General features: G+C 42.7%; 1 protein-coding gene and 1 pseudogene across 1 annotated transcript; both read left to right on the top strand.

The window, feature by feature from the left end:
- The first annotated feature begins 47 nt into the window (after window positions 1–47).
- Window positions 48–21,435, top strand: ZNF391 (zinc finger protein 391). Its single transcript, XM_023191620.2, has 3 exons — window positions 48–403; window positions 16,998–17,106; window positions 17,847–21,435. The coding sequence occupies exon 3, from the start codon at window positions 17,925–17,927 to the stop codon at window positions 18,999–19,001; it is 1,077 nt and encodes a 358-aa protein (XP_023047388.2). The 5' UTR covers window positions 48–403; window positions 16,998–17,106; window positions 17,847–17,924; the 3' UTR covers window positions 19,002–21,435.
- A 3,748-nt stretch (window positions 21,436–25,183) lies between these two features.
- On the top strand, window positions 25,184–25,526 carry LOC111525895 (annotated as a pseudogene).
- Window positions 25,527–26,625: the final 1,099 nt, after the last annotated feature.

Raw genomic sequence — 26,625 nt, 5'->3', positions numbered from 1 at the left:
AAAGTGAATCCCAGCACAGCCCTGCTATCGCTGGCTCTCGGGCGCAGGCGCAGAGCTGCGACCGCCGCTGATAGGTTGCCCATTCTCAGTGTGGTGTCTGTTTTACAACTGGTCGTCGGCGTCAGGAGACTTAGGTCCAAGCGACTTCTCAGACAATGCCTGGCCCCGCATACCGAGCAGAGCATGATCAGCAGCAGCCTAAGTGGAAGACTGCCTGTGATCCTAGGAAACCTGATGGGCGCTGGAGCAGCGATTCGACGCGTGGGTTTCTCTTTAATCCTTCCGATTTCCCCAATCCCGGCGCACTCAAGTTCCGCTCCAAGTGCCGGATCCGCCCGGGGTGTGTCGGGGGTACTCGGCCGGAGGCGGCCGGTGAGTGGGGCTTACAGGCCCCGGGACCAAGGTGGGTGTTCTTGGAGGTTCTGGAAAGTGGGAACACGGTTTCTTCGAAGGAAACGGGCGAAAGGGTCGCGGGTGGTTTGGCTGCAGGTCGGGTCAGGAGGTACCTCCACGGTTGGGACGCTGCGTGGCTAGGGGTCGAGAGGGACCCCAGCGCTCGTCTCACGGGCAGGCCAGCCTAGTTCCTCTGTGGCAGTGACAGCCAGTGGTTTTCCCCGGGTGTATCCCTGGGAGATGAGAAAGAGCAGGGTTGCACCCTGCTTCCCCTCTAGCTGGGCGAGGGAGGGCTTCGGTACTGGGGTGTTTCCCTGGTGCTTACTGAGTGCAGGCACTGCTCCAAGAGTTCTTACCTGCATTAATTCATTTAATCCTCGCATCAACCCTATGAAATAGTGTACTATTATTATCCCCATGTTACAGGTAAGGAAATTGAGGCACACAGAGATGAAGTATTTGCTCGGCGGGGGGCAGTGGCTCACGCCTGTAATCCCAGCACTTTGGGAGGCCAAGGTGGGCGAGTTATCTGAGGTCAGGAGTTCGAGACCAGCCTGGGCAACATGGTGAAACCCCTTCTCTACTAAAAATACAAAAATTGGGTGGGAGTGGTGGCGCGCGCCTGTAATCCCTGCCACTCGGGAGGCTGAGGCAGGGGAATCACTTGTACCCAGGAGGTGGAGGTTGGAGTGAGCCGAGACCACTACATTGCACTCCAGCCTGGGCAAGAAGAGTGAAACTCCGTTCCCCTGCACCAAAAAAAAAAAAAAAAAGAAAGAAAGAAAGAAAAGAAAAGAATTACTTGCTTAAGTTACAGAGGCTAGTGAGTGCCAGTCCTTAGTTTTTGGTTCTGGTGATGAAGGTTGGTACTTGAATAAAGTAGTTGTTAATTATTTGTTGTACGTGTATTGACAGTTACTGTGGATCTTTGTGGTGAATTTGTGCTTTATGTGTGAGTTTGTGCTTTGAACCAATTTCTGTGAACATTGTTACCTGAAGATCACCTTTGGTAGGACAAGATTTTCTCTATTCTGTGGTTAAACTGAGGCTGCCTAGGCACTTCTGCTGATTGCTTTGTGAATTGGCAAAGGCTCCAGGAAGCAATCAACCTAGTGCCACAAAACAAAGCACCCGGAGAAGCCCTATTCCAGACTCTTCAAAATCTTCTTCCTTCTGAAGGGGGTAGAAAATAAAGGAGAATTATCCCTGGATCAGGAATTTATTATAGGAGAGACTGGCAATGTCAAAAGAATTTTAGATAATTAGGGTAACAGTGGTGGCCAGCGCTGTTAGTGCTAGAAAGTTAGAGTCACATAAAGGAATAGCAAACCACCAGGTTCGCTAGGGCTGCAGCATGTTGTGACCACTTAAGAGAATAATGATTTTGTGGGAATATGGTATCCAGAGAGCAGTAAGGTGACTCAAATAATGAAAGTGTGAAGAAGAAAGGATAAAAGGAGCGGCAACTTTCCACATCAAGAGGGAGGAATCCCTTGGATGGACTCTGGAAAAAGGTATGGGCCTAATATTGTGGAGACAGGCCCTAACCTCCTGGCCTCTGTGAAATATGTTTGGGGGCTATCCCTGAAACTTTTGTCACATCCACTAGTCTTCCCTTTCCCATCTTATATACATCCTCCAAAGCCAGGAAAAAGAATGCATCTCTCCATGCTCCAGAGCAGTAGCTGCTGAAGGGAGCCTCATAAATCCTCTGACAGCATCTTTCCTTAAACATATACCATCACAGTTTTCAAATTCGTTGATGTGAGATGAGCACAGCAATAGCATCATCTCCCTTATACTATATATCATTCTTTATTGTACATGTTTTCCCATAGTTTAACTTGCAGTATTCACAAAAGCTTTGTGAGAAAAGACAAGCCCATGCTAGTAATCGTGTTTTATAATGTGGGGCAAGATTTTTCAGAAAGGTGACTTGACCAAGGAAGCACAGCTATAAGCAGTGTCATCTGTCTTCTATTTTGACCCTCAGGAAGAAGTAAGGAGACTAGTACCATAGTGTCTTTGAACTCATACCCCATATGAAGAGAATGTCAAAGAGGTTGGATCACCTAAAGAGTTTAGAGAAAGTTTGGATTTGGTTCAGATCTGTCTTTTATCATAAAAGATGAAACCCAGACATAAGTGTCCATTGTCATTTTCTTTATATCTGAGAGGAGATAGGATTACTTTGGGCATTCATTTTACTTTTTTTTTTGTTGAGACAGAGTTTCACTCTTGTCGCTTAGACTGGAGTGCCATGGTACTATCTTGGCTCACTACAACTTCCACCTCCTGGGTTCAAACGATTTTCCTGCCTCAGCCTCCCAAAGTAGCTGGGATTACAGGGCCTGCCACCATGCCCAGCTAATTTTTTTGTATTTTTAGTTGAGATGGGGTTTCACCATATTGGCCAGGCTGGTCTTGAACTCCTGACCTCAGGTGATCCACCCGCCTCAGCCTCCCAATCATTTTACTTCTAATCCTTAGGGTTGCATTCAACAGGGCTAGATGTGGATATTACTCGACAGAGATTCTGGATGCCTTAGACTATGACCTTTGCCCATTTCTGCCTTTCATTAAAAATAAAACCAAGTGGAGGCAGATGATGGAAAGGCAACTGTCTACCTCTCCATAAGATCCATATTCCACATGAATTAAGTACTCTTCTCTCTTTTCTGAAAGTGTGTTCCATCTTGGCAAGCAGAGACACATTCATCCCTTCTTAGATGAGTCTGCCAAATTTTGCCAAGGGGACTATTCTTTATATGGCAGTTGTCTGTTCTTTTTTATTATTATTATTTTTATTTATTATTATTTTTTTATTTTTTAAATTTTTATTATTATACTTTAAGTTCTAGGGTACATGTGCATAACGTGCAGGTTTGTTACATTTGTATACTTATGCCATGTTGGTGTGCTACACCCATCAACTCGTCAGCACCCATCAATTCGTCATTTATATCAGGTATAACTCCCAATGCAATCCCTCCCCCCTCCCCCTCCCCATGATAGGCCCCGGTGTGTGATGTTCCCCTTCCCCAGTCCAGGTGATCTCATTGTTCGGTTCCCACCTATGAGTGAGAACATGCGGTGTTTGGTTTTCTGTTCTTGTGATAGTTTGCTTAGAATGATGGTTTCCAGCTGCATCCATGTCCCTACAAAGGATGCAAACTCATCCTTTTTTATGGCTGCATAGTATTCCATGGCGTATATGTGCCACATTTTCTTAATCCAGTCTGTCACAGATGGACATTTGGGTTGATTCCAAGTCTTTGCTATTGTGAATAGTGCCGCAATAAACGTACGTGTGCATGTGTCTTTATAGCAGCATGATTTATAATCCTTTGGGTATATACCCAGTAGTGGGATGGCTGGGTCATATGGTACATCTAGTTCTAGATCCTTGAGGAATTGCCATACTGTTTTCCATAATGGTTGAACTAGTTTACAATCCCACCAACAGTGTAATAGTGTTCCTATTTCTCCACATCCTCTCCAGCACCTGTTGTTTCCTGACTTTTTAATGATTGCCATTCTAACTGGTGTGAGATGGTATCTCATTGTGGTTTTGATTTGCATTTCTCTGATGGCGAGTGATGATGAGCATTTTTTCATGTGTCTGTTGGCTGTATGAATGTCTTCTTTTGAGAAATGTCTGTTCATATCCTTTGCCCACTTTTTGATGGGGTTGTTTGTTTTTTTCTTGTAAATTTGTTTGAGTTCTTTGTAGGTTCTGGATATTAGCCCTTTGTCAGATGAGTAGATTGCAAAAATTTTCTCCCATTCTGTAGGTTGCCTGTTCACTCTGATGGTAGTTTCTTTTGCTGTGCAGAACCCTTTAGTTTAATGAGATCCCATTTGTCAATTTTGGCTTTTGTTGCCATTGCTTTTGGTGTTTTAGACATGAAGTCCTTGCTCATGCCTATGTCCTGAATGGTACTACCTAGGTTTTCTTCTAGGGTTTTTATGGTATTAGGTCTAACATTTAAGTCTCTAATCCATCTTGAATTAATTTTCATATAAGGAGTAAGGAAAGGATCCAGTTTCAGCTTTCTACTTATGGCTAGCCAGTTTTCCCAGCACCATTTATTAAATAGGGAATCCTTTCCCCATTTCTTGTTTCTCTCAGGTTTGTCAAAGATCAGATGGCTGTAGATGTGTGGTATTATTTCTGAGGACTCTGTTCTGTTCCATTGGTCTATATCTCTGTTTTGGTACCAGTACCATGCTGTTTTGGTTACTGTAGCCTTGTAGTATAGTTTGAAGTCAGGTAGCGTGATGCCTCCAGCTTTGTTCTTTTGACTTAGGATTGTCCTGGCAATGCGGGCTCTTTTTTGGTTCCATATGAACTTTAAAGCAGTTTTTTCCAATTCTGTGAAGAAACTTATTGGTAGCTTGATGGGGATGGCATTGAATCTATAAATAACCTTGGGCAGTATGGCCATTTTCATGATATTGATTTTTCCTATCCATGAGCATGGTATGTTCTTCCATTTGTTTGTGTCCTCTTTTATTTCACTGAGCAGTGGTTTCTAGTTCTCCTTGAAGAGGTCCTTTACATCCCTTGTAAGTTGGATTCCTAGGTATTTTATTCTCTTTGAAGCAATTGTGAATGAAAGTTCATTCATGATTTGGCTCTCTGTTTGTCTGTTACTGGTGTATAAGAATGCTTGTGATTTTTGCACATTAATTTTGTATCCTGAGACTTTGCTGCAGTTGCTTATCAGTTTAAGGAGATTTTGGGCTGAGACAATGGGGTTTTCTAAATATACAATCATGTCATCTGCAAACAGGGACAGTTTGACTTCTTCTTTTCCTAACTGAATACCCTTTATTTCTTTCTCTTGCCTGATTGCCCTGGCCAGAACTTCCAACAGTATGTTGAATAGGAGCGGTGAGAGAGGGCATCCCTGTCTTGTGCCAGTTTTCAAAGGGAATTTTTCCAGTTTTTGCCCATTCAGTATGATATTGGCTGTGGGTTTGTCATAAATAGCTCTTATTATTTTGAGGTACGTTCCATCAATACCGAATTTATTGAGCGTTTTTAGCATGAAGGGCTGTTGAATTTTGTCAAAAGCCTTTTCTGCATCTATTGAGATAATCATGTGGTTCTTGTCTTTGGTTGTGTTTATATGCTGGATTACGTTTATTGATTTGCAAATGTTGAACCAGCCTTGCATCCCAGGGATGAAGCCCACTTGATCATGGTGGATAAGCTTTTTGATGTGCTGCTGAATCCGTTTTGCCAGTATTTTACTGAGGATTTTTGCATCGATGTTCATCAGGGATATTGCTTTAAAATTCTCTTTTTTTGTTTTGTCTCTGCCAGGCTTTGGTATCAGGATGATGTTGGCCTCATAAAATGAGTTAGGGAGGATTCCCTCTTTTTCTATTGATTGGAATAGTTTCAGAAGGAATGGTACCAGCTCCTCCTTGTACCTCTGGTAGAATTCAGCTGTGAATCCATCTGGTCCTGGACTTTTTTTGGTTGGTAGGCTATTAATTATTGCCTCAATTTCAGAGCCTGCTATTGGTCTATTTAGGGATTCAACTTCTTCCTGGTTTAGTCTTGGAAGAGTGTAAGTGTCCAGGAAATTATACATTTCTTCTAGATTTTCTAGTTTATTTGCGTAGAGGTGTTTATAGTATTCTCTGATGGTAGTTTGTATTTCTGTGGGGTCGGTGGTGATATCCCCTTTATCATTTTTTATTGGGTCTCTTTGATTCTTCTCTCTTTTCTTCTTTATTAGTCTTGCTAGCGGTCTGTCAATTTTGTTGATCTTTTCAAAAAACCAACTCCTGGATTCATTGATTTTCTGGAGGGTTTTTTGTGTCTCTATCTCCTTCGGTTCTGCTCTGATCTTAGTTATTTCTTGCCTTCTGCTAGCTTTTGAATGTGTTTGCTCTTGCCTCTCTAGTTCTTTTAACTGTGATGTTAGAGTGTCAATTTTAGATCTTTCCAGCTTTCTCTTGTGGGCATTTAGTGCTATAAATTTCCCTCTACACACTGCTTTAAATGTGTCCCAGAGATTCTGGTATGTTGTATCTTTGTTCTCATTGGTTTCAAAGAACATCTTTATTTCTGCCTTCATTTCGTTATGTACCCAGTAGTCATTCGGGAGCAGGTTGTTCAGTTTCCATGTAGTTGAGCAGTTTTGCTTGAGTTTCTTAGTCCTGAGTTCTAGTTTGATTGCACTGTGGTCTGAGAGACAGTTTGTTATAATTTCTGTTCTTTTACATTTGCTGAGGAGTGCTTTACTTCCAATTATGTGGTCAATTGTGGAATAAGTGCGATGTGGTGCTGAGAAGAATGTATATTCTGTTGATTTGGGTTGGAGAGTTCTGTAGATGTCTATTAGGTCCGCTTGGTGCAGAGATGAGTTCAATTCCTGGATATCCTTGTTAACTTTCTGTCTCGTTGATCTGTCTAATGTTGACAGTGGAGTGTTGAAGTCTCCCATTATTATTGTATGGGAGTCTAAGTCTCTTTGTAAGTCTCTAAGGACTTGCTTTATGAATCTGAGTGCTCCTGTATTGGGTGCATATATATTTAGGATAGTTAGCTCTTCCTGTTGAATTGATCCCTTTCCCATTATGTAATGGCCTTCTTTGTCTCTTTTGATCTTTGATGGTTTAAAGTCTGTTTTATCAGAGACTAGTATTGCAACTCCTGCTTTTTTTTGTTCTCCATTTGCTTGGTAGATCTTCCTCCATCCCTTTATTTTGAGCCTATGTGTGTCTCTGCATGTGAGATGGGTCTCCTGAATACAGCAGACTGATGGGTCTTGACTCTTTATCCAGTTTGCCAGTCTGTGTCTTTTAATTGGAGCATTTAGTCCATTTACATTTAAGGTTAATATTGTTATGTGTGAACTTGACCCTGCCATTATGATATTAACTGGTTATTTTGCTCATTAGTTGATGCAGTTTCTTCCTAGCCTCGATGGTCTTTACATTTTGGCATGTTTTTGCAATGGCTGGTACCGGTTGTTCCTTTCCATGTTTAGGGCTTCCTTCAGGGTCTCTTGTAAGGCAGGCCTGGTGGTGACAAAATCTCTAAGCATTTGCTTATCTGTAAAGGATTTTATTTCTCCTTCACTTATGAAACTTAGTTTGGCTGGATATGAAATTCTGGATTGAAAATTCTTTTCTTTAAGAATGTTGAATATTGGCCCCCACTCTCTTCTGGCTTGTAGAGTTTCTGCCGAGAGATCTGCTGTTAGTCTGATGGGCTTCCCTTTGTGGGTAACCCGACCTTTCTCTCTGGCTGCCCTTAAGATTTTTTCCTTCATTTCAACTTTGGTGAATCTGGCAATTATGTGTCTTGGAGTTGCTCTTCTCGAGGAGTATCTTTGTGGCGTTCTCTGTATTTCCTGAATTTGAATGTTGGCCTGCCCTACTAGGTTGGGGAAGTTCTCCTGGATGATATCCTGAAGAGTGTTTTCCAGCTTGGTTCCATTTTCCCCCTCACTTTCAGGCACCCCAATCAGATGTAGATTTGGTCTTTTTAGATAATCCCATACTTCTTGCAGGCTTTGTTCATTTCTTTTTCTTCTTTTTTCTTTTGGTTTCTCTTCTCGCTTCGTTTCATTCATTTGGTCCTCAATCGCTGATACTCTTTCTTCCAGTTGATTGAGTCGGTTACTGAAGCTTGTGCATTTGTCACGTATTTCTCGTGTCATGGTTTTCATCTCTGTCATTTCGTTTATGACCTTCTCTGCATTAATTATTCTAGCTGTCAATTCTTAGACTCTTTTTTCAAGATTTTGAGTTTCTTTGCGCTGGGTACGTAATTCCTCCTTTAGCTCTGAGAAGTTTGATGGACTGAAGCCTTCTTCTCTTATCTCGTCAAAGTCATTCTCTGACCAGCTTCGATCCATTGCTGGCGATGAGCTGCACTCCTTTGCAGGGGGAGATGCGCTCTTATTTTTTGAATTTCCAGCTTTTCTGCCCTGCTTTTTCCCCAATTTTGTGGTTTTATCTGCCTCTGGTCTTTGATGATGGTGATGTACTGATGGGGTTTTGGTATAGGTGTCCTTCCTGTTTGATAGTTTTCCTTCTAACAGTCAGGACCCTCAGCTGCAGGTCTGTTGGAGATTGCTTGAGGTCCACTCCAGACCCTGTTTGCCTCGGTATCAGCAGCAGAGGTTGCAGAAGATAGAATATTGCTGAACAGCGAGTGTACCTGTCTGATTCTTACTTTGGAAGCTTCCTCTCAGGGGTGTACTCCACCCTGTGAGGTGTAGGGTGTCAGACTGCCCCTAGTGGGGGATGTCTACCGGTTAGGCTACTCAGGGGTCAGGGACCCACTTGAGCAGGCAGTCTGTCCCTTCTCAGATCTCAACCTCCGTGTGGGGAGATCCACTGCTCTCTTCAAAGCTGTCAGACAGAGTCGTTTGCGTCTGCAAAGGTTTCTGCTGCTTTTGTTGTTGTTGTTGTTTAGCTGTGCCCTGTCCCCAGAGGTGGAGTCTACAGAGACAGGCAGGTTTCCTTGAGCTGCTGTGAGCTCCACCCAGTTGGAGCTTCCCAGCAGCTTTGTTTACCTACTTAAGCCTCAGCAATGGCGGGTGCCCCTCCCCCAGCCTCGCTGCTGCCTTGCGGTTAGATGGCAGACTGCTGTGCTAGCAATGAGGGAGGCTCCGTGGCCGTGGGACCCTCCCGGCCAGGTGTGGGATACAATCTCCTGGTGTGCCCGTTTGCTCAAAGCGCAGTATTGGGGTGGGAGTCACCCGATTTTCCAGGTGTTGTGTGTCTCAGTTCCCCTGGCTAGGAAAAGGGACTCCCTTCCCCCTTGCGCTTCCCAGGTGAGACCATGCCTCACCCTGCTTCAGCTCTCGCTGGTCGGGCTGCAGCAGCTGACCAGCACCGATTGTCCGGCACTCCCTAGTGAGATGACCCCAGTACCTCAGTTGAAAATGCAGAGATCACCGGTCTTCTGTGTTGCTCGCGCTGGGAGTTGGAGACTGGAGCTGTTCCTATTAGGCCATCTTGCTCCGCCCCCTTCTGTTGTCTGTTCTTAATATCTTCAACACTTCCTCACTCTAATTCATCATTAGATTAATTAATGAACACAGGCTTTTTTGGGCCTATTTCTTGAATGGTTTCATCGGAAATATGGACCTTGAGATCTTACATGTCTCTGAGGATTTGAAAAAGAGTAGATTCATTGTAGTTCTCTCCCCTTAGTCTAGGCAGATGGCTATGTGCCTCAAAATTTGGGATCTAAAGTTAAACTACTGGGTATCAGATAGCTTTGGACAAATCAAGTCCAGCATCTTCATTTTTCAGGTGAGGAGACACAAAACCAGATTGTTTATTTTTCCCTGTTTTCTATATAGCTACTAATGGAGCTATAACCGAAATCCAGCTTACCTAGTCAGTGCCTATAGCTCTGGGCCTCTATCTGATGTTTCCCTGAATTGTGCTGAGGATGCCACTTGCACTTCAGTGGAGGCCAGAGACTTTTTTTTTTTTTGAGATGATGGAGTCTTGCTCTGTCAACCAGGCTGGAGTGCAGTGGTACAGTCTTGGCTCACTGCAGCCTCTACCTCCTGGGTTCAAGCGATTCTCTTGCCTCAGCCTCCTGAGTAGCTGGCACTACAGGTGCGTGCCACCACGACTGGCTAATTTTTATATTTGTAGTAGAGACTGGGTTTCACCATGTTGGGCTGGTCTGAAACTCCTGACCTCAGGTGATCTGCCCACCATGGCCTCCCAAAATGCTGGGATTACAGGCATGAGCCACCATGCGCGGCCAAGGCCAGAGACTTTACTCCATAGGTTACACAGATAAGGCTGTGAGTGTGGCTGAGATTTACTGCAGCGTTTCAGGGACTGGCTCTGGGAGGTCATCACTCTCTATACCCCTACGCCACTCTGAAGTCAAGGTCATGCTGATATCCTTCTGACATCAGTGGAGTTTAGTTTCTTGGCCATTTACAGGCCCCTAAACAGAAAGTGTGACTCAGGTATTCTTTCCCTGTCTGTTGAGAAGCAACACATACTGTATGGTATAATGAGTTTGAATCTAGGATTTATTACTTGGCCTTGTGCCAAATTACTTAACTTCTCTGTACTTACACTATTTATTTGTATTGCGGGAATAATAATAATTCCCCTCTCACAGAGTTATTGTGAAGAATAAATGAGCCAATATTCATAAAATTCTTAGAATAGGCCAAAGAAAGGCCATTTCTAGATTCCTTTCATAAGTTCTTTCTTTATTTTTTCTAGGTAGAAAGTTTCCCTAGTGGAGTTTGTATCTATCATATGTGTCACATACACTAACACATCTAATGCATAATACAGTTGTATATATAATGAGCTTATTTGAAATAAAAAAACAACTACACTTTAGACTCTTGCACTATACAGTATGATATGGCTTGGATACGTGTCTCCACCAAATCTCAAGTTGAATTGTAATCCCAAATGTTGGAGATGGGACCTGACAGGAGGTGATTGGATCTTACAGGTTGATACCTCAGGGCTTGGTGCTGTCCTTGCGATAATGCGTAAGTTCTCATGAGGTCTGGTTGTGTAAAAGTGTGTAGTACCTCTCCACCTCTCTTTTCTCCTGCTTTTGTCATGTGATGTGCCTGATGCCCCTTTGCCTTCCACCATGAGTAAAAGCTCCCTGAGGTCTCCCCAGAAGCTGAGCAGATGCCAGCACCATGGTTGTACAGCCTGAAGAACTGTGAGCCAATTAAACCTATTTTCTTTATAAATTACCCAGCCTCAAGTATTTCTTTATAGCAATGCAAGAATGGCCTAATACAGCAAATTGGTACTGAGGCGCATGCTTGGCTATAAAGTTACTTAAAAATGTGAAAGGAACTTTGGAACTGGGTAACGGGCAGAGGATGGAAGAATTTGGAGGGCTCAGAAGATGGAAAGATGAGGGAAAGTTTGGAATTTCTTAGAGACTGGTTAAATGTTTGTGACAAAAATGCTGATAGTAATATGGACAGTGAAGTCCAGGCTGACAAGGTCTCAGATGGCAATGAGGAACTTATTGGGAACTAAAACAAAGGTCATATGTGTTATGCCTTAGCAAAGAACTTGGCTGCCTTGTGCCCCTGCCCTAGGGATCTGTGGAAGTTTGCACTTCAGAGTGTTGATTTAGGGTATCTGTCAGAAGAAATTTTTTTTTTTTTTTGAGACGGAGTCTTGCTGTGTCGCCCGGGCTGGAGTGCTGTGGCCGGATCTCAGCTCACTGCAAGCTCCGCCTCCCGGGTTTACGCCATTCTCCTGCCTCAGCCTCCCGAGTAGCTGGGACTGCAGGCGCCCGCCACCCCGCCCGGCTAGTTTTTTGTATTTTTAGTAGAGACGGGGTTTCACCGTGTTAGCCAGGATGGTCTCGATCTCCTGACCTCGTGATCCGCCCGTCTCGGCCTCCCAAAGTGCTGGGATTACAGGCTTGAGCCACCGCGCCCGGCAGAAGAAATTTTTAAGCAGCAAAGGAAGATGTAGCCTGGCTCTTTCTAACAGTCTGTCTGTCCTCAGATGTAGGAGGAAAGAAATGACTTAAAGTTGGAAGTTATATTTAAAGGGAAAGCAGAGCATAAAAGTTTGGAAAATTTGCAGAGAAAAAAGAAAAAAAAGCTTTTTCAGGAGAGAAATTCAAGCAGGCCATGGAGCAACCAATTACTAGAAAGATTTGCAAACTAAAAAGGAGCCAGGTGCTAATAGTCAAGAGAACAGGAAAAAGGCCTGAAAGGCATTTCAGAAATCTAAGAGGTGATGCCTCCCATCACAGGCTCAGAGACCCAGGAGGACTTAAGGATTTCAGGGCCAGATCCTGGGTCCCACTGCCCTGCACCACTCCAGGAGGCTGCTCCTAAATCCTGGTTGCTTGGGCTCCAGCCATGGTTCCAATGGGCCCAGGTACAGCTCAGGCTGCTGCTCTGGAGGGTAGAAGCTGTAAGCCTTGGTGGCTTCCATGTGGTGTTAAGCCTGTGGATGTGCACAGTGCAAGAGTAAAGGAGGCTTGGCAGCCTCTGCCTAGATTTAAGTGGATGTATGAAAAGGCCTGGGTGTCCAGGCAGAAACCTGCTGTATGGGGCAGAGCCCCGTTAGAGAACCTCTACTAGGGCAGTCCAGAGGGGAAATGTGGGGTTGGAGGCTCCACACAGGGTCCCCACTGCACTGCCTAGTGGAGCTGTGGGAAGGGAGCCACCATCCAGACCCCAGAATGGTAGATCCTATGCTTAGACCCTGTGCTTGGAAAAGCTACAGGCACTCAACAACCTGGGAGAGCAATGTGGGGCTGAATTCTGCAAAACCATGGAAGTGGAACTGCCCAAGGCCTTGGGAACCCACCCCTTGCACCATTGTGCCCTACATGTGGGACATATAGGAGATTATTTTGGAGCTTTAAGATTTAATGACTGCCTTGCTGCATTTCGAGCTTGAATGGAGCCTGTAGCCCCTTTCTTTTGGCTGATGGGAGTGTTTACCCAGTGCCTGCACCTCCATTGTATCTTGGAAGTAAATAAATTGTGATGTACAGGTTCATAGGTGGAAGAAATTCATCTCCAGATGAGACTTTGGACTTGGACTTGGGACTTTTGAGTTAATGCCAGAATGACTTAAGACTTTCGGGTACTGTTGAGCAGTCTCCTAAAAATACTGATTATATTTTGCAACGTGAGGACATGAGACTTGGGGGCCAAGAGCAGAATGATATGGTTTGAATATATATCCCCATCAAATCTCATGTTGAATTATAATCCCCAGTGTTGGAGGTGAAGCTTTATGGGAGGTGATTGGATCGTGGAGGTAGATCCCTCATGGCTTGGTGCTGTCCTTGCGATAAAGAGTGAGTTCTCGTGAGATCTGGTGTGTAAAAGTGTGTGGCCCCTCCCTCCTGCCTTGCTCCTGCTTTCACCATGTGATATACCTGCTCCCCTTTCACCTTCTGTCATGAGTAAAAGCTCCCTGAAGGCTCACCAGAAGCTGAGAAGATGCCAACACCATGCTTTTACAGCCTGCAGAACCATGAGCCAATTAATAAATTACCCAGCCTCAGGTATTTCTTTATAGCAATGCAAGAACAGCCTAATACATAGTATATACACATTAGTTGATTATAGATAGTCTCATATCAAATTGGCACAGTTTGACAATAATTAAAATATTAATAAGCGTGAGAGTGAACTTCAAATTGGCCATATCCAAGGACTCTGTCATAGTTCTTTCTCTTGTCAGGATATTCGGCCTACTTTTAGATATCCTATATTTCAGGGTTCTTCTAGTGAGACAGTTTGCACAAATCTTCAAATTTTGGATCTCCCTGCTTTCATATTGCCTCCAAAAACTAAATATTTCCTAACAATCTCTCTTCTCCAGAATGGGATATTTAATAATGTAGTAATATTCCAATAAGTACAACATTCCCATTAGTTCTCATATTACCTTATGGCAGTATGGGTGTTCTCAAATCTTCAGAGACTTCTGTTGGGGACAAGAACTTTTGCTTTAGTAGCTTTAGAGGCTTTGTAATTTACCTACTGGGAGATGCAGTATTCACCTATCATGTAATTGTCAATATTTTAGTTCCATTGCACTAGAGAATTATTTCTCTACCCTTCAGACCTACCATTCCCGTTACTATTCTGAAATAAAATTCATAGATAATACTACCTACCTATGAAATAATTTCAAAAGTATCAATATGTTACCTTAACTATAATATGAAGGAGAAGGAAAAGGAAAATGATTGATAATCAAATAATATGCATTTCAGCAGGTAAATGACTGGATGAAATAGATGCTTACACCTATTAGAACCACTGTGAATTCAACTACAAATGCAGCCTGATTTATGAATTATATTTGTGAATCTAATACCATAAGTGGCTTTACTTCCCTGAAATGGTGAAAAATTCCTAATAACATTGAAACAAAAAAATGTATATTTTGGCTGGACTTGGTGGCTCATGCCTGTAATCCCAGTATTTTGGGAGGCTGAGGTGGACAGATCACTTGAGCCCAGGAGTTTGCTGCCAGCCTGGGCAACATGGTGAAACCCCATCTCTACAAAATAAAATTAAAAATTAGCCATACATGGTGGTGTGTGCCTGTAGTCCCGCTACTTAGGAGGCTGAAGTCAGAGGATCACCTGAACCTGCGGAGGTCAAGGCTGCAGTGTATTGTAATTGTACCACGGCATTCCAGCCTGGGTGATAGAGTGAGACCCTGTCTCAAAAAAGGAAAGAAAAAAATGTATATTTCCTTGATTTTCCAATACATATTAAAGCTATGCAAAATAGTGTATGTATGCATAAAGCGTTATTAGGTTTTAGTTTCAGGTAACTATTAACAACTTTTTTGAAAGTCAGGTAGGATAAATGACAGTTCTTTGTTCTGCAGGAATGTCTATCATCCCTGGCCCCCATTAAATTCTAATAGTACTATCCAATCATTGTGACAAACCAAAACACCCTCACAAATTCCCCCAAAGTCTCCCTAGGATGCTATCTTGAGGATCACTATAATAAAAGAGAATGGTAGTAGTGAACTGACAGTAAAATAATGTGTTAGGCCATTCTTGCATTGCTATGGAAATGAAATACCTGAGGCTGGGTAATTTATAGAGAAAAGAGATTTAATTGGCTCACAGTTCTGCAGGCTGTGCAAGCATTGCTCTAGCATCTGCTTCTGGAGAGGGCCTCAGGAAGTTTCCAATTATGGCGAAAGGTAAAGGGGGAGCAAGCATGTCAAATGGTAAGAGCAGGAGCAAGAGACTGCAAGGGAGGGGAGGTCCCAAACTTTTAAGCAACTAAATCTCACAGGAACTAACTGAGCAAGAATTCACTTATCACCAAGGGGATGCTGCTAAACCAGTCAGGAGGAATCTACCTCCATGATCCCATCATCTCCCACCAGGCCCCACTTCCAACATTGGGAATCACATTTTTTTCTTTTTTTCAGGGGAGAGTGGGGAGGAATCACATTTCAGCGTGAGATTTGGAGGGAACAAACATCTAAACCATATCAGATAACAATGGAGGAGTTTAAGGATCTGAGCTACAAGAATGGAAGCCAGCCACGGTAGCAGTAAGGCAAATTCCTATTTAGGAATGTTGGCATCATAAAATATGCAATTGGATCTTTTTTGTGTGTGTGTGAGACGGAGTCTCACTCTGTCACCCAGGCTGGAGTGCAGTGCTGCGATCTCTGCTCACTGCAACCTCTGCCTCCCAGGTTCAAGCAATTCTCCAGCCTCAGCCTCCTGAGTAGCTGGGATTACAGGCATGCACCACCATGCCCAACTAATTTTTGTAGAGATGGGGTTTCACCATGTTGGCTAGGCTGGTCTCGAACTCCTGACCTCGAGTGATCTGCCCGCCTCAGCCTCCCAGAGAGTTGGGATTACAGGCATGAGCCACTGTGCCCCACAGCAATTGGATCTTAATGTAAGATTCTACAATAAGAAATTCTGACTCCTGCATCATCCCAGTAGTAGGGCTTTTTATCTTCCCTGTTTTCAGTTGAAAGGCATATTCTTGGCAAAGCTGAACACAGACGGCATCATCATGTTACTTGAGGTTCTCCATGCATGGCTTCTTGTCACATATCCTTCAAGGCTAACCTCCACATCTGAGAGGTCCCAGTCTATGAGAAAGGAAAGATTTTTATGAAGCCAGATTAACTCCCTAATCTCATGGATCTCAAATTATGCTGTGAGCAGAAATATTTGGGGAACTGTTATACAGTTCATTGCCTCCTTTAATACACAAGGGCTCCAAGTTAATTAAGAGGAGGGGTTAAACAAGCTTTAATGAGGAAATTTAGAGTCCAGGGATGGGCAAGAAGAAAAGGCACAGGTTCCCAGATCTTATTTTCCTGACAAAGGCTGCTGGAGCCAGGATATTCTGCTGGACACTCTGATAGGTTGGTGTTCCAGGAGAGGTCCTTGCTGCCCTGTTGCTCTCACTTCTTATAATACAAGTGGAAAACAACATTGTCAGTGTGGAGATGAACATACTACTTGGTGCCAGGCAATATGAATGTGAGGTGTTTGCTTTTTAAACAAGAGTCATCTGGGAAAGCTAACTGTCTAGTACCTGGGAAACTTGAGATCTGTGGGAAGTTTCAACCCCTCTGTAGAGAAAAGGGGCCTCCTGTCCTATGGGAAGCTGAGTTTCTGTTTTATACCCACCTGCTGTGAGAAGAATGTTAAGGGGCAGAAGATAGTCCAAGTTAGCACTTTGTTCAAGCAACCTAGACTGTATTTCTAAGGCTCTTTCTGGACATTCAACTTGTCAAGTCATGTGAACTTATTAAAATACAAATGCCTGGGCCCCATCAGACTTGCTAGGTCCAAAGCAAGATTTAGATATCTGGAGTAACAAGTGCCATAAGTAATTCTGATGTGTATGTGTTTGTGTATGTAACCTGTGTGTGTGTATGTAACCCGTCTTTTGGCATCTAATTTTAGTCCCTTTCAGAGACTCATTTTCTCCAGCCCCTCCTGCCATAGACCCTGTGAAAGCTCACTCTACCTTTTCTATAGATAAAAACACTGAGATTGAGCTCTGGATAGCTCTGTGTCTTCAGCACCAGCAGCCTTGTGTTAAAACATTTCTAATCTGCAGGAACCCCAGCATGTGAATTGGACTTTATCACCCAGTTGGAGGAAGAATAACAGTAGATGTTGGATCTTCAGGAAGCTGAAGAGGGCAGTGCCCAGAAACACCTGTCTAGGTAAGTAGTGTCATAAGAAGACCACCAATTTGACGTTGAGAAGATGAGTTCTAGTCCAAGCCCTTGCAATTTGTTGGGTCATGTAGGCAAGTGACTCAATCTGTTTTCTATCTATCAGATGAGTGGGTTGGCCTAGATGATGTCTAAGTTCTGCTAAATCTCTGATAGTCTAGGACTGTAGACTTCTTTAGAAGAATACCTGAAGTATAATAATTGGAAGAAGGGTTGTGAGGCAAATGGGAAGAGCAGTGTGGTAGTTATTATTTCTGAAATTTTTATTCTCTTTCAATCCCAGGAAAATGGTTGCATTCGGGCTTGATCAAGTTATCTTTCTTTTTTCCATTTCTTTTTTCTATGCTTGAGAGTCTCGATTCTTCTCATCCTTCTCCTTGCTCTCATTTTCCATGACTAATCAGCTACCATAAAAGGTCATTTTACCTTTTAATCCCCAACTCTGTCATCAGCTGGTACACCTGCTCATTTCCATTTGTTTGGGTTAGCATATTACCCAATAACTCTTTCGATATTTCTTGATGTCTCTGTGTTCACCATGCCCACTGCAAAAATTCTGCCTCTTATCTCTTCTGGCTTTGTTCTCCTCCACTACCCTTTTTTGTTTTCTCCTCATATAAAGTTGCTAGTATGCATGAATTCAAATTAGTTGTCTTTTCTCTGCTGGTTTATTTTCTTTGCTCTCCACAGTAGACACAGATGACATTTACACTTTAAATGTCTTTCAGATAGAGGGATTTGAACTGAACCAAAGCATCAACACCAATCAGACTGTTTCCGAAAAACTAGAGTTTTCAGGGTCAGCAATGGAAAGCCTCAGAGGGAATACTGCTCAGGGTCCTACAAATGAAGAAGCCTATAAAAATAAAGGACATTTATCAAGGCAGACAAAATGTCCTGCACAGAAGAAATCCTGTTTTGAGAACACAGTGGTCAGAAAAGTGTCAGTGACACTTGAAGAAATTTTCATGGGGGATGGAGGACCTGAATCCAGTGAATTTAGTCTAAGCCCAAACCTTGACACACAACAGAAAATTCCAAAGGGAAATGGATCCCCAATAGCTAGGAAAAACTCCAAAGATAATTCAGACTTAATTAAACACCAAAGACTTTTCTCACAAAGAAAACCTTGTAAATGCAATGAATGTGAAAAAGCCTTTAGTTACCAATCAGACCTTCTTGTACACAGTAGAATTCATAGTGGAGAAAAGCCTTTTGAATGCAACAAATGTGGGAAATCTTTCAGCCGGAGTACACATCTTACTGAACATGAAAGAACTCACACTGGAGAGAAACCTTATGAATGCAATGAATGTGGAAAAGCTTTTAGCCGGAGCACACATCTTAGTCTACATCAGAGAATCCATACTGGAGAAAAACCATATGAATGTAGTGAATGTGGAAAAGCATTTAGCCGAAGCACTAACCTTAGTCAACATCAGCGAACTCATACTCAAGAAAGGCCTTACAAATGTAATGAATGTGGGAAAGCCTTTGGTGACCGTTCAACCATAATTCAGCATCAACGAATACACACTGGAGAGAATCCCTATGAATGCAGTAAATGTGGAAAAGCTTTCAGTTGGATCTCATCGCTTATTGAACATCAGAGAACACACACTGGGGAGAACCCCTATGAGTGTGGTGACTGTGGGAAAGTGTTCAGTCGAAGCTCATCTCTTACAGAACATCAGAGAATCCACACTGGAGAAAAGCCCCACGAGTGTAGAGTGTGTGGAAAGGGCTTCAGTCGAAGCTCATCCCTTATTATTCATCAGAGAATTCATACCGGAGAGAAGCCATACAAATGTAATGACTGTGGAAAAGCCTTCAGTCAGAGTTCAACTCTCATCAGACATCAGCACCTTCATACTAAAGAGTAATATCTGAGCTTTTATTAATGTTAGCACAAGAACATATATACCTAACCTCCCACCACTGAAATATATATATTTCAAGTGTATATATACTTGTTCTGATTTTCTTTTATTAGATACCCATACCCGTTTTAAGCTTTCATTCATTCTTTCCATCCATCTATCCTTTCCTCTCCCCTCCCTTCCTCCCTCCCTCCTACTTTTTCTCCTAACCCCCTTTCTTTCTCTTTTCTCAAATTAGTTTGCAATAAAACAAAAGGATGACTCAAAAAACCTAACATATGCAATCTAATATTCTGAAGGGCTCCAACTTTAGAGTATAAAACTACCTGACACCTTGTAGTTTCTCTGCTAATCTGTTCCATCAAGCGTGGGTCCCTGAACCACCAGGTAATTCTCTGTTTTCTAACCACATCAGCCCCTTCACATGAAGAGAAAATCCTGTGTGTGTGTCTTCATACTTGCTGGCTCTAGTACCAGAAGAGAGGGATCTGGCTTCAGAGCAGGACCAAAAACTTCTCACCATCTGAGGATAATAGTGTTGAGGCAAATTCATTCTCTTGACTTGCAAAGACAGATTTTTCTCATCTTCCTCCTTCTCTTACCTTTTTTGCAGTAGCATTTTTCCTCAAAGTATAACTCATTTTTTTTACTAGTGCCTAACTAATCCTAGTGTTATTTTATCACATTTTTACCAAGAATGTTCTAAAAATCTTGGAGACGTTCCTCCATGATCTTGGGAAAAAAAGTTGCCAAATGCTGTGCTGTTTTTTGTTTTGTTTTGTTTGTTTTAAATTTTCTTTCATTTACAGACTTCATGAAACTTATATTCTGTGGCTTTGACCCTCACCAATCTTGGAAGATTGATCTCTCAAGGACAAACCCGCTGCCTATTTCTCAGTCCTTTTTCTACTTGACATTTGTAGCACTGGCACTTTTGGCCACTGTTATACCTTAAAGCTTGAGCTTCTTTCAGGATCCATGATTCTGTGCTGATCTACACTTTTCCTACCTCCCAGCATTTCTTTGATTGTCAATGATCAGCTCTGTGATTTGGGACCAGGGTTAGGCCAGAATAATCTCATTTCATCAAGTTATGAAACTTGAGGTAGTGCAACTAGATTATACACTTCTTGAAGACAGAAATCTTGGTTTGTTTGTTGTTTTATTTTTGAGAGAAGATCTTACTCTGTTGCCCAGTGCAATGGCACAATCATAGCTCACCGTAGCCTTGAACTCCTGGGCTCCTGCCACAGCTTCCTGAGTAGCTAGGGCTGCAGGTGTGTACCACCACACCCAAAATTTTAAAATTTGTTTGTGGAGACAGGATCTCACTATGTTGGCAAGGCTGGCCTCCATCTCCTGAACTCCAACAATTCTCCCACCTCGGCTTCCCAAAACACTGACATTACAGGTATGAGCCACCACACACCTGCCAGAAATCTTGTTATTGATATAAAACATCACAAAGCACTGAGTAGACACTAAATGCCCTGTAATTATTGCTCACTGATTCCTCTTTATCATCTGTAATCAATCAACTTGACTTTATTTGATATAGATTAATAATTGATTTCTTTCTTTCTACTGCTGCTTCCAAGTTCTTGGTACCTTGTGCCTACATTACTAAATTGATCACTGTTGACTCACTACCATTATCTAGCTCCTTACTAAACTACTATTTTGTTAAAAAAAATAGTCTACAGTTTCCCAGTGACCTCTGCCCCAAATGGAAACTTCTTTAACCTAAAGGCCTTTCATAGTTTGATCTACTTATTTACTTCCTTTCTCTTCTCAAAGATAATGCATGTGGGCAGGCCTGTTTTTTGTCCCTACTATACCCTCTTCTCACACTTTGCTTCTTTTCAAACCATTCCTTGGCACTTTTACATGTCCTACTTTCTTCTTTGTATTTCAGAAACCCTCTCTACCTTTTTCTAAATGCCACGCTTATATCCTGACACTTTCAGTCCCGTACCTTCTTAGAAATCTTTGTAGTGATGATTTGCATTGTTCTCCTGTGTTAGATACCTTCTTTACTGTTTTCTGGTTCTTTCACAAGTACTTTTTTACATAAGCTGTTTTGAAGTTGTAAATCATCCTAAATCTTTTATAAACTTCATATAATACATAGTATAATGCTAGCCTGGACTCTAGTTTTAATCTAAATGCATAGAGTTTAATTTACCAGCATAATCTTTTTAGTCTTTTGAATGATGAGGTAACCTCATAGGTGTTTTGGCCCATTTCGTTTTTCCTTGAATTTACGTGTATAACTGACTATTTAGACTGACTCCTTTAGATCTCCTGGGATGCTGACCTCTTGGTTTTCCAGTTCATGAGACTATTGTAAAGAATAAGTGAGTTCATTTATGTAAAGTAGTAAAACAGTGCCTGACATATAGTAAATGCTCAATAAATTCTAATTGTTATGATTCTACTGATTCACATTTGCCTATAGCTTTTTATTTTATTCCCTGCAGAGCCTTTAACTTCATTACTAGAAATGGAAAACTAGGATCACAATCAAATAAGCTAGAAGGTATTTCTTTTATCATAATAGGCCATAGCTATTTTACACACTCCATTGTGTGTAAAAAATGACTCAAGATGGCAAACAAGATACAATAAAATAGAAAACAAAAAACACATACAAATGAGCACTAAGAGATCAGGACAAGTTATGATAACCTACACAGGTATTCAGTTAGGGATACAAACTGAGCATTCTGGCAACCAAAATGAGAAGGTTATTTGCTTGAATTGTTTTAGAAGGAAAAAAATATGTCTATTCGTCAAGGAAAACAAAGCTTTTATAATACATAGAATTAAGATGAATTCCTCCATTTGTCTTCATGTAATTATACAATGTCTTTGATATAAAAAAATTTATATTTCATAACACCTAGTATACAGTAGGTTCTCTGGTGAATAAATATTTAGTTCATAGTAGAAGGTCCAGAAAGGCAGATGTGAAGATTGTTCTTGGGATGGAGTGAGGTTCTCTGGAGCAGGGGGGTAGTGTGTATTAAGTAATGAAATATTTACTGGATACCAGAAGAAATGCTCTTTGTATATATTTGAGTATAGTTATGCACCACACAAGGACATTTTGGTCAATGATGGACTGTAGATATGACAGTGATCACATAAGATTATAATGGAGCTGGAAAATGCCTATTACCTAGTGACATCATAGCACAATTATATGTTTGTGGTGATACTGGTGTAAACAAACTTACTGCACTGCCGTCATATAAAAGTATAGCACTAAAGGCCTAGTGTGGTGGCTCACGCTTGTAATCCCAGCACTTTGGGAGGCCGAGGCTGGTGGATCACCTGAGGTCAGGAGTTCAAGACCAGCCTGGCCAACATGGTGAAACCCCATCTATACTAAAAATACAAAAATTAGCTGGGTGTGGTGGCTCTCGCTTATAGTCACAGCTGCTTGGGAGGCTGAGGCATGAGAATCACTTGAATCCAGGAGGCAGAGGTTGCCGTGAGCTGAGATCACACCACTGCATGGCATCCTGGGCAACAGAGTGAGACTCAGTCTCAAAAAAAATAGCACTACGTAATACTTGATAGGAAAGCACTATGTCACTGGTTTGTGTATTTGCCATACTTTTTATTATTATTAGGTTGGTGCAAAAGTAATTGCAATGGCAAAACCCGCAATTACTTTTGCACCAATTTAATATTTTAGTGTGTACTTCCACTTACTAAAAAAAAAGTTAACTGTGAAACAGTCTCAGGCAGATCCTACAGAAGGTATTCCAGAAGAAGGCATTGTTATCATAGGAGACGACAGCTCCATGCATATTACTGCTCCTGGAAGACTTTCCAGTCAGCTAAGATGTGGAACTATAAAACAGTGATATTGATAAGCCTGACTCTGCTCCTCTATCTACACCTGTTTTCAAACCATATGGTGTCAGTGCTAGGCTGGACTGCACCAGCAGTCCAGGCAGCAGTGGCACCCCAGCTAGACATAGCTGTGTACCATGTCCTATGAGGAATAGGAGAACACCCTTTCTAACAATGAAGGCTCAGGGTCTAGGGGTACCTCAGGCCTCATGGCCTTATCTTGCATTAGGACTACAGGTCCCAAGACCTCTTGCAACTCTGCTGCTAAGGGACTTGTACTTAGTGTACTCCACTGCTCTAAGTAGATGCCCTACTTTGCTAGAGTGGATGTCTGTGCTGTCCCAGTCAAGGGGGTCGTTACTCATGAACACACCCATCCTGCTATTGGGTAAGCCATCTGCATGACTGTAACCCGTCCAGCCACACTCTTGTGAGCCTGAAGGGCAGCATATATGGTTACTAACTGCTTCTTTATTAATGAACACTGGGGCTCAGCTCCCTTCCATAGTTGGGACTAAAAGCTTACTGGCGCTTCCAAGCACTCCATATACTGCTATAGGCCCTAGCCAACACTTTGTGGTTACATGCACATCTAGTTTAAATGGGCACCCCTGGTTAACTACCCACAGGGCTTATGTCATCAGAAGGGTTGTTTCAGCCTCATCCCAATCCCAGGCAAGAGGGGTGTTGCCACTTCCAAACCTGCAAGAGAACTAGAGGTTAACATAACATCATTAATAAGAAAATGATATATAATGGGGCTATACATACAGCCCTGCAGCAACACTATGAAAGTCCATTGTCGCCCTCCCATGAAGGCAAACTGTTCCTGGCTCTCTGGAGCAATGTTGATTGAGAGGAATGCATTGGTCAAATCCACCACACAGTGGCACCATCCCAGTTCCATTGTCATATGGTCCATCAAGTCCATGACAGGTGGCACAGCTGCCATGTCATGCAAAACATCCACGCCCAAGAATGTCCTCAGGCATGCAAGAGATATACACTGTGCATAAGTAGAGAGCCAAGCAGCCGATGCCAAGGTGCAAAGACACAGGTTTCACTTTCACTGACCAGCTTTCATAGCTGTCTATGCAGCCTTGCCTGGAAACTTATCCAGGCCCAGGGACCAGTGGATTGCCAAGTCCATTATGGCCTTTGGTTGTCTAGTGTCCCCTACCAAACTGGGCACCTTGGCCAGTTCTCTTATCACACAGAAAAGGCTTTACACTTCCACCAACTGCAGCAGGTACTCTTTGAACTGGAACACTCGGGCAGGACCAGGTTGTGTAGCAACATCCTTCTCCCGAATGACTTGCACCAAGTATGTACACAACTACCAACATTACTTGCTTAACTCCTGCAACTTACTTGGAGCACAGACACCATAGGAAGTGTGCTCCACCACAGTAGAGGGTCTCTGGCCCACCCTTGGGGCCCAACAGCTGCTCATGCTCTATTTTCTGGCAGACCATTGGGTGAACCTGTAATGAAAGTTCTTCCTCCCTGCGTGTGTCCCACAAGGACTGGGCAGGGACTTCCTGCAACAAAGTCACAAACATCCATCTGACTCTGGCGGAAAAAGCATGCTGCATCTCAGTGCTGTGCACTTCCAGGTGCTTCAGTGCCTTCTCCACACTTGCGGGGGACCCATCCACTGCCTCCCATGTTTCCACTGAAGCCCATCCTTGCAGCACGTTGCCACCTGGTACCACAGCCCATGCTGTAGCCACATAGCCATCCCAGGAGCCTTCAGGGGCTGAAGACCTACTCACCTCATCCCATCCTCATCACCAATTGTTAGGTTTAGGATTCAGGTCCAGCCCATGCTGAGGTCCAAGGGAGTGGGTCCCTGGGCAAATAGCTAACAGAACACTTGGCAGGGGAAGTAGGCAGGTGAAAGATGATTTTATTCAGCAATAGCTCTCATCAGCAGCTTAGTCACACTAGCTCACTTACACCAGGTCTCTCACACTGTCCACCCTGTCTCAACTGCTTGAGCCAGCGGCTCCCACACACAGCTGAAGGGCTGGCTCTCCCTTGCCTTCAGGGTCAGCAGCTTAACTCTTTCTCTCTATGGGCATGAGCTGGTTCCTGGCTCCCCTGCCCATCTGCTAGTTGGTCATTCTCCCTTACAGGTAGTAGCTTCACTCTCTCTCTGGGCAGCAGCACCTGCACAAGAGCCATGCCGAGCTTAGCCCTGCACACAGTGTCAGCAGGACAATTAAACCTTTTACAGACAATAGTGGCTCAGAGCCAAGTATGAACTTACACAAACAGGTTATATAACAAGTGGAGGGGTGTGCCTGCACGCCAAACTTGCTGAGTCATTCAGGCCTGGATGTCCACCTTGGCCTATTCCTTGACCAAAACACATCCATGTACCTTACAGAAGGTGTCATCAACAAACCAGAGGTGGAGATGTCACCACAAGAACTGCAGCTCCATTACTTCAAAATGCACGATTATGATGGCAATGATTTGCTTGATGGCTTAGAACTCTCCACAGCCATTACTCATGTCCAAAAGGAGAAAGGGAGTGAACAGGCACCACTAATGAGTGAAGATGAACTGATTAACATAAGAGATGGTGTTTTGAGAGATGATGACAAGAACAATGATGGATACATTGACTATGCTGAATTTGCAAAATCACTGCAGTAGATGTTATTTGTCCATCTCTTGGTTATATGCAAATGTGATCTGTGATGATGTGATTGAACACTTTGATAATGCAAAATAACTCATTTCCAACTACTGCTGCAGCGTTTTGGTAAAAACCTATAGCAATTTGTTACACTGGGGTGAGAAGAGATCAAGAGAAATGAAAGAGAAGAGAAATGGGACATCTAATAGTCCCTAAGTGCTATTAAATACCTTATTGGACAAGGGCTTGCTTTTTAAAGCATCCTTGCAAGAATATTGAATAATTGGAGCTGAGTACTCAGGAGCTTCACTGTAGTAGAAAACTGCTAGTTTCTTAATTTTAATTCATGTTACCTGAAAAGTAAACAACAGACTTTGACAAGTGGACGTTTTTCAGTAACAGGGAAGGAGTGGAGTGAATGCCAAATGTTTGTCCTGGTGGTTCCTGTCTCTTCAGGTAAACCTGGTCAGTATTCTCTAAAGTTCCCCTGGCCTGCAAGACTACTTGCTCTGGGCAAATGGATATTTATTAGACTATTTCAAAGCCACGGCATAAGAAGAATATCAAATATTGAGTTCAGCCTAGCCACAGAGTCTAAGATTCTGTATCCTCTAGCCCTCTAGCATTTTGGAAATGGTACACCACTGGCTTGAGTGATTAATCTTTTTCAGATTTTCAGCATTTTATACAACTTACTGCCACATCCTTATACTTTATTACTTTTCTGTCTTCTTCAACCTGGAGGAGACCTTGAATTTAAATGTTTTCTAATCAATAGTGTTTTAGCTTTCTTAATATTTCTATTTCACTCTTGCTTCTAGGATTTCTTTTTTTTGCAGTTTAGGAACTATTAGGAATGTCAGGACTTTATCAGCAGGGGTAAAACTACCAACTAGCCTAGGCTAAGTAGGAAGTGAAAAGATAATTCACCAAACAATGATTAACCTGATAGAAGTTCTATTCAAGAGGAATATTGTTTAAATTACCTCTTTCAGCCTGAATACATGGATTCTTTTCAAATCAGGAAAGATTAGAAAAGGAACCCTAAAAATCCTTTAACAGTGTGAATCTTTTTTTTTTTTTTTTTCTGAGACGGAGTCTTGCTCTGCCGCCCAG

Source organism: Piliocolobus tephrosceles, chromosome 5 (assembly GCF_002776525.5).
Source record: "Piliocolobus tephrosceles isolate RC106 chromosome 5, ASM277652v3, whole genome shotgun sequence".
NCBI lineage: Eukaryota > Metazoa > Chordata > Mammalia > Primates > Cercopithecidae > Piliocolobus > Piliocolobus tephrosceles.
The sequence above is the reverse complement of the archived record's forward strand: the minus strand, read 5'-3'. Positions and strand labels throughout refer to the sequence as shown.

Coding starts and splice junctions, on each gene's coding strand:
- ZNF391 (XM_023191620.2), top strand. CDS start 17,925: ATGGAAAGCCTCAGAGGGAATACTGCTCAGGGTCCTACAAATGAAGAA.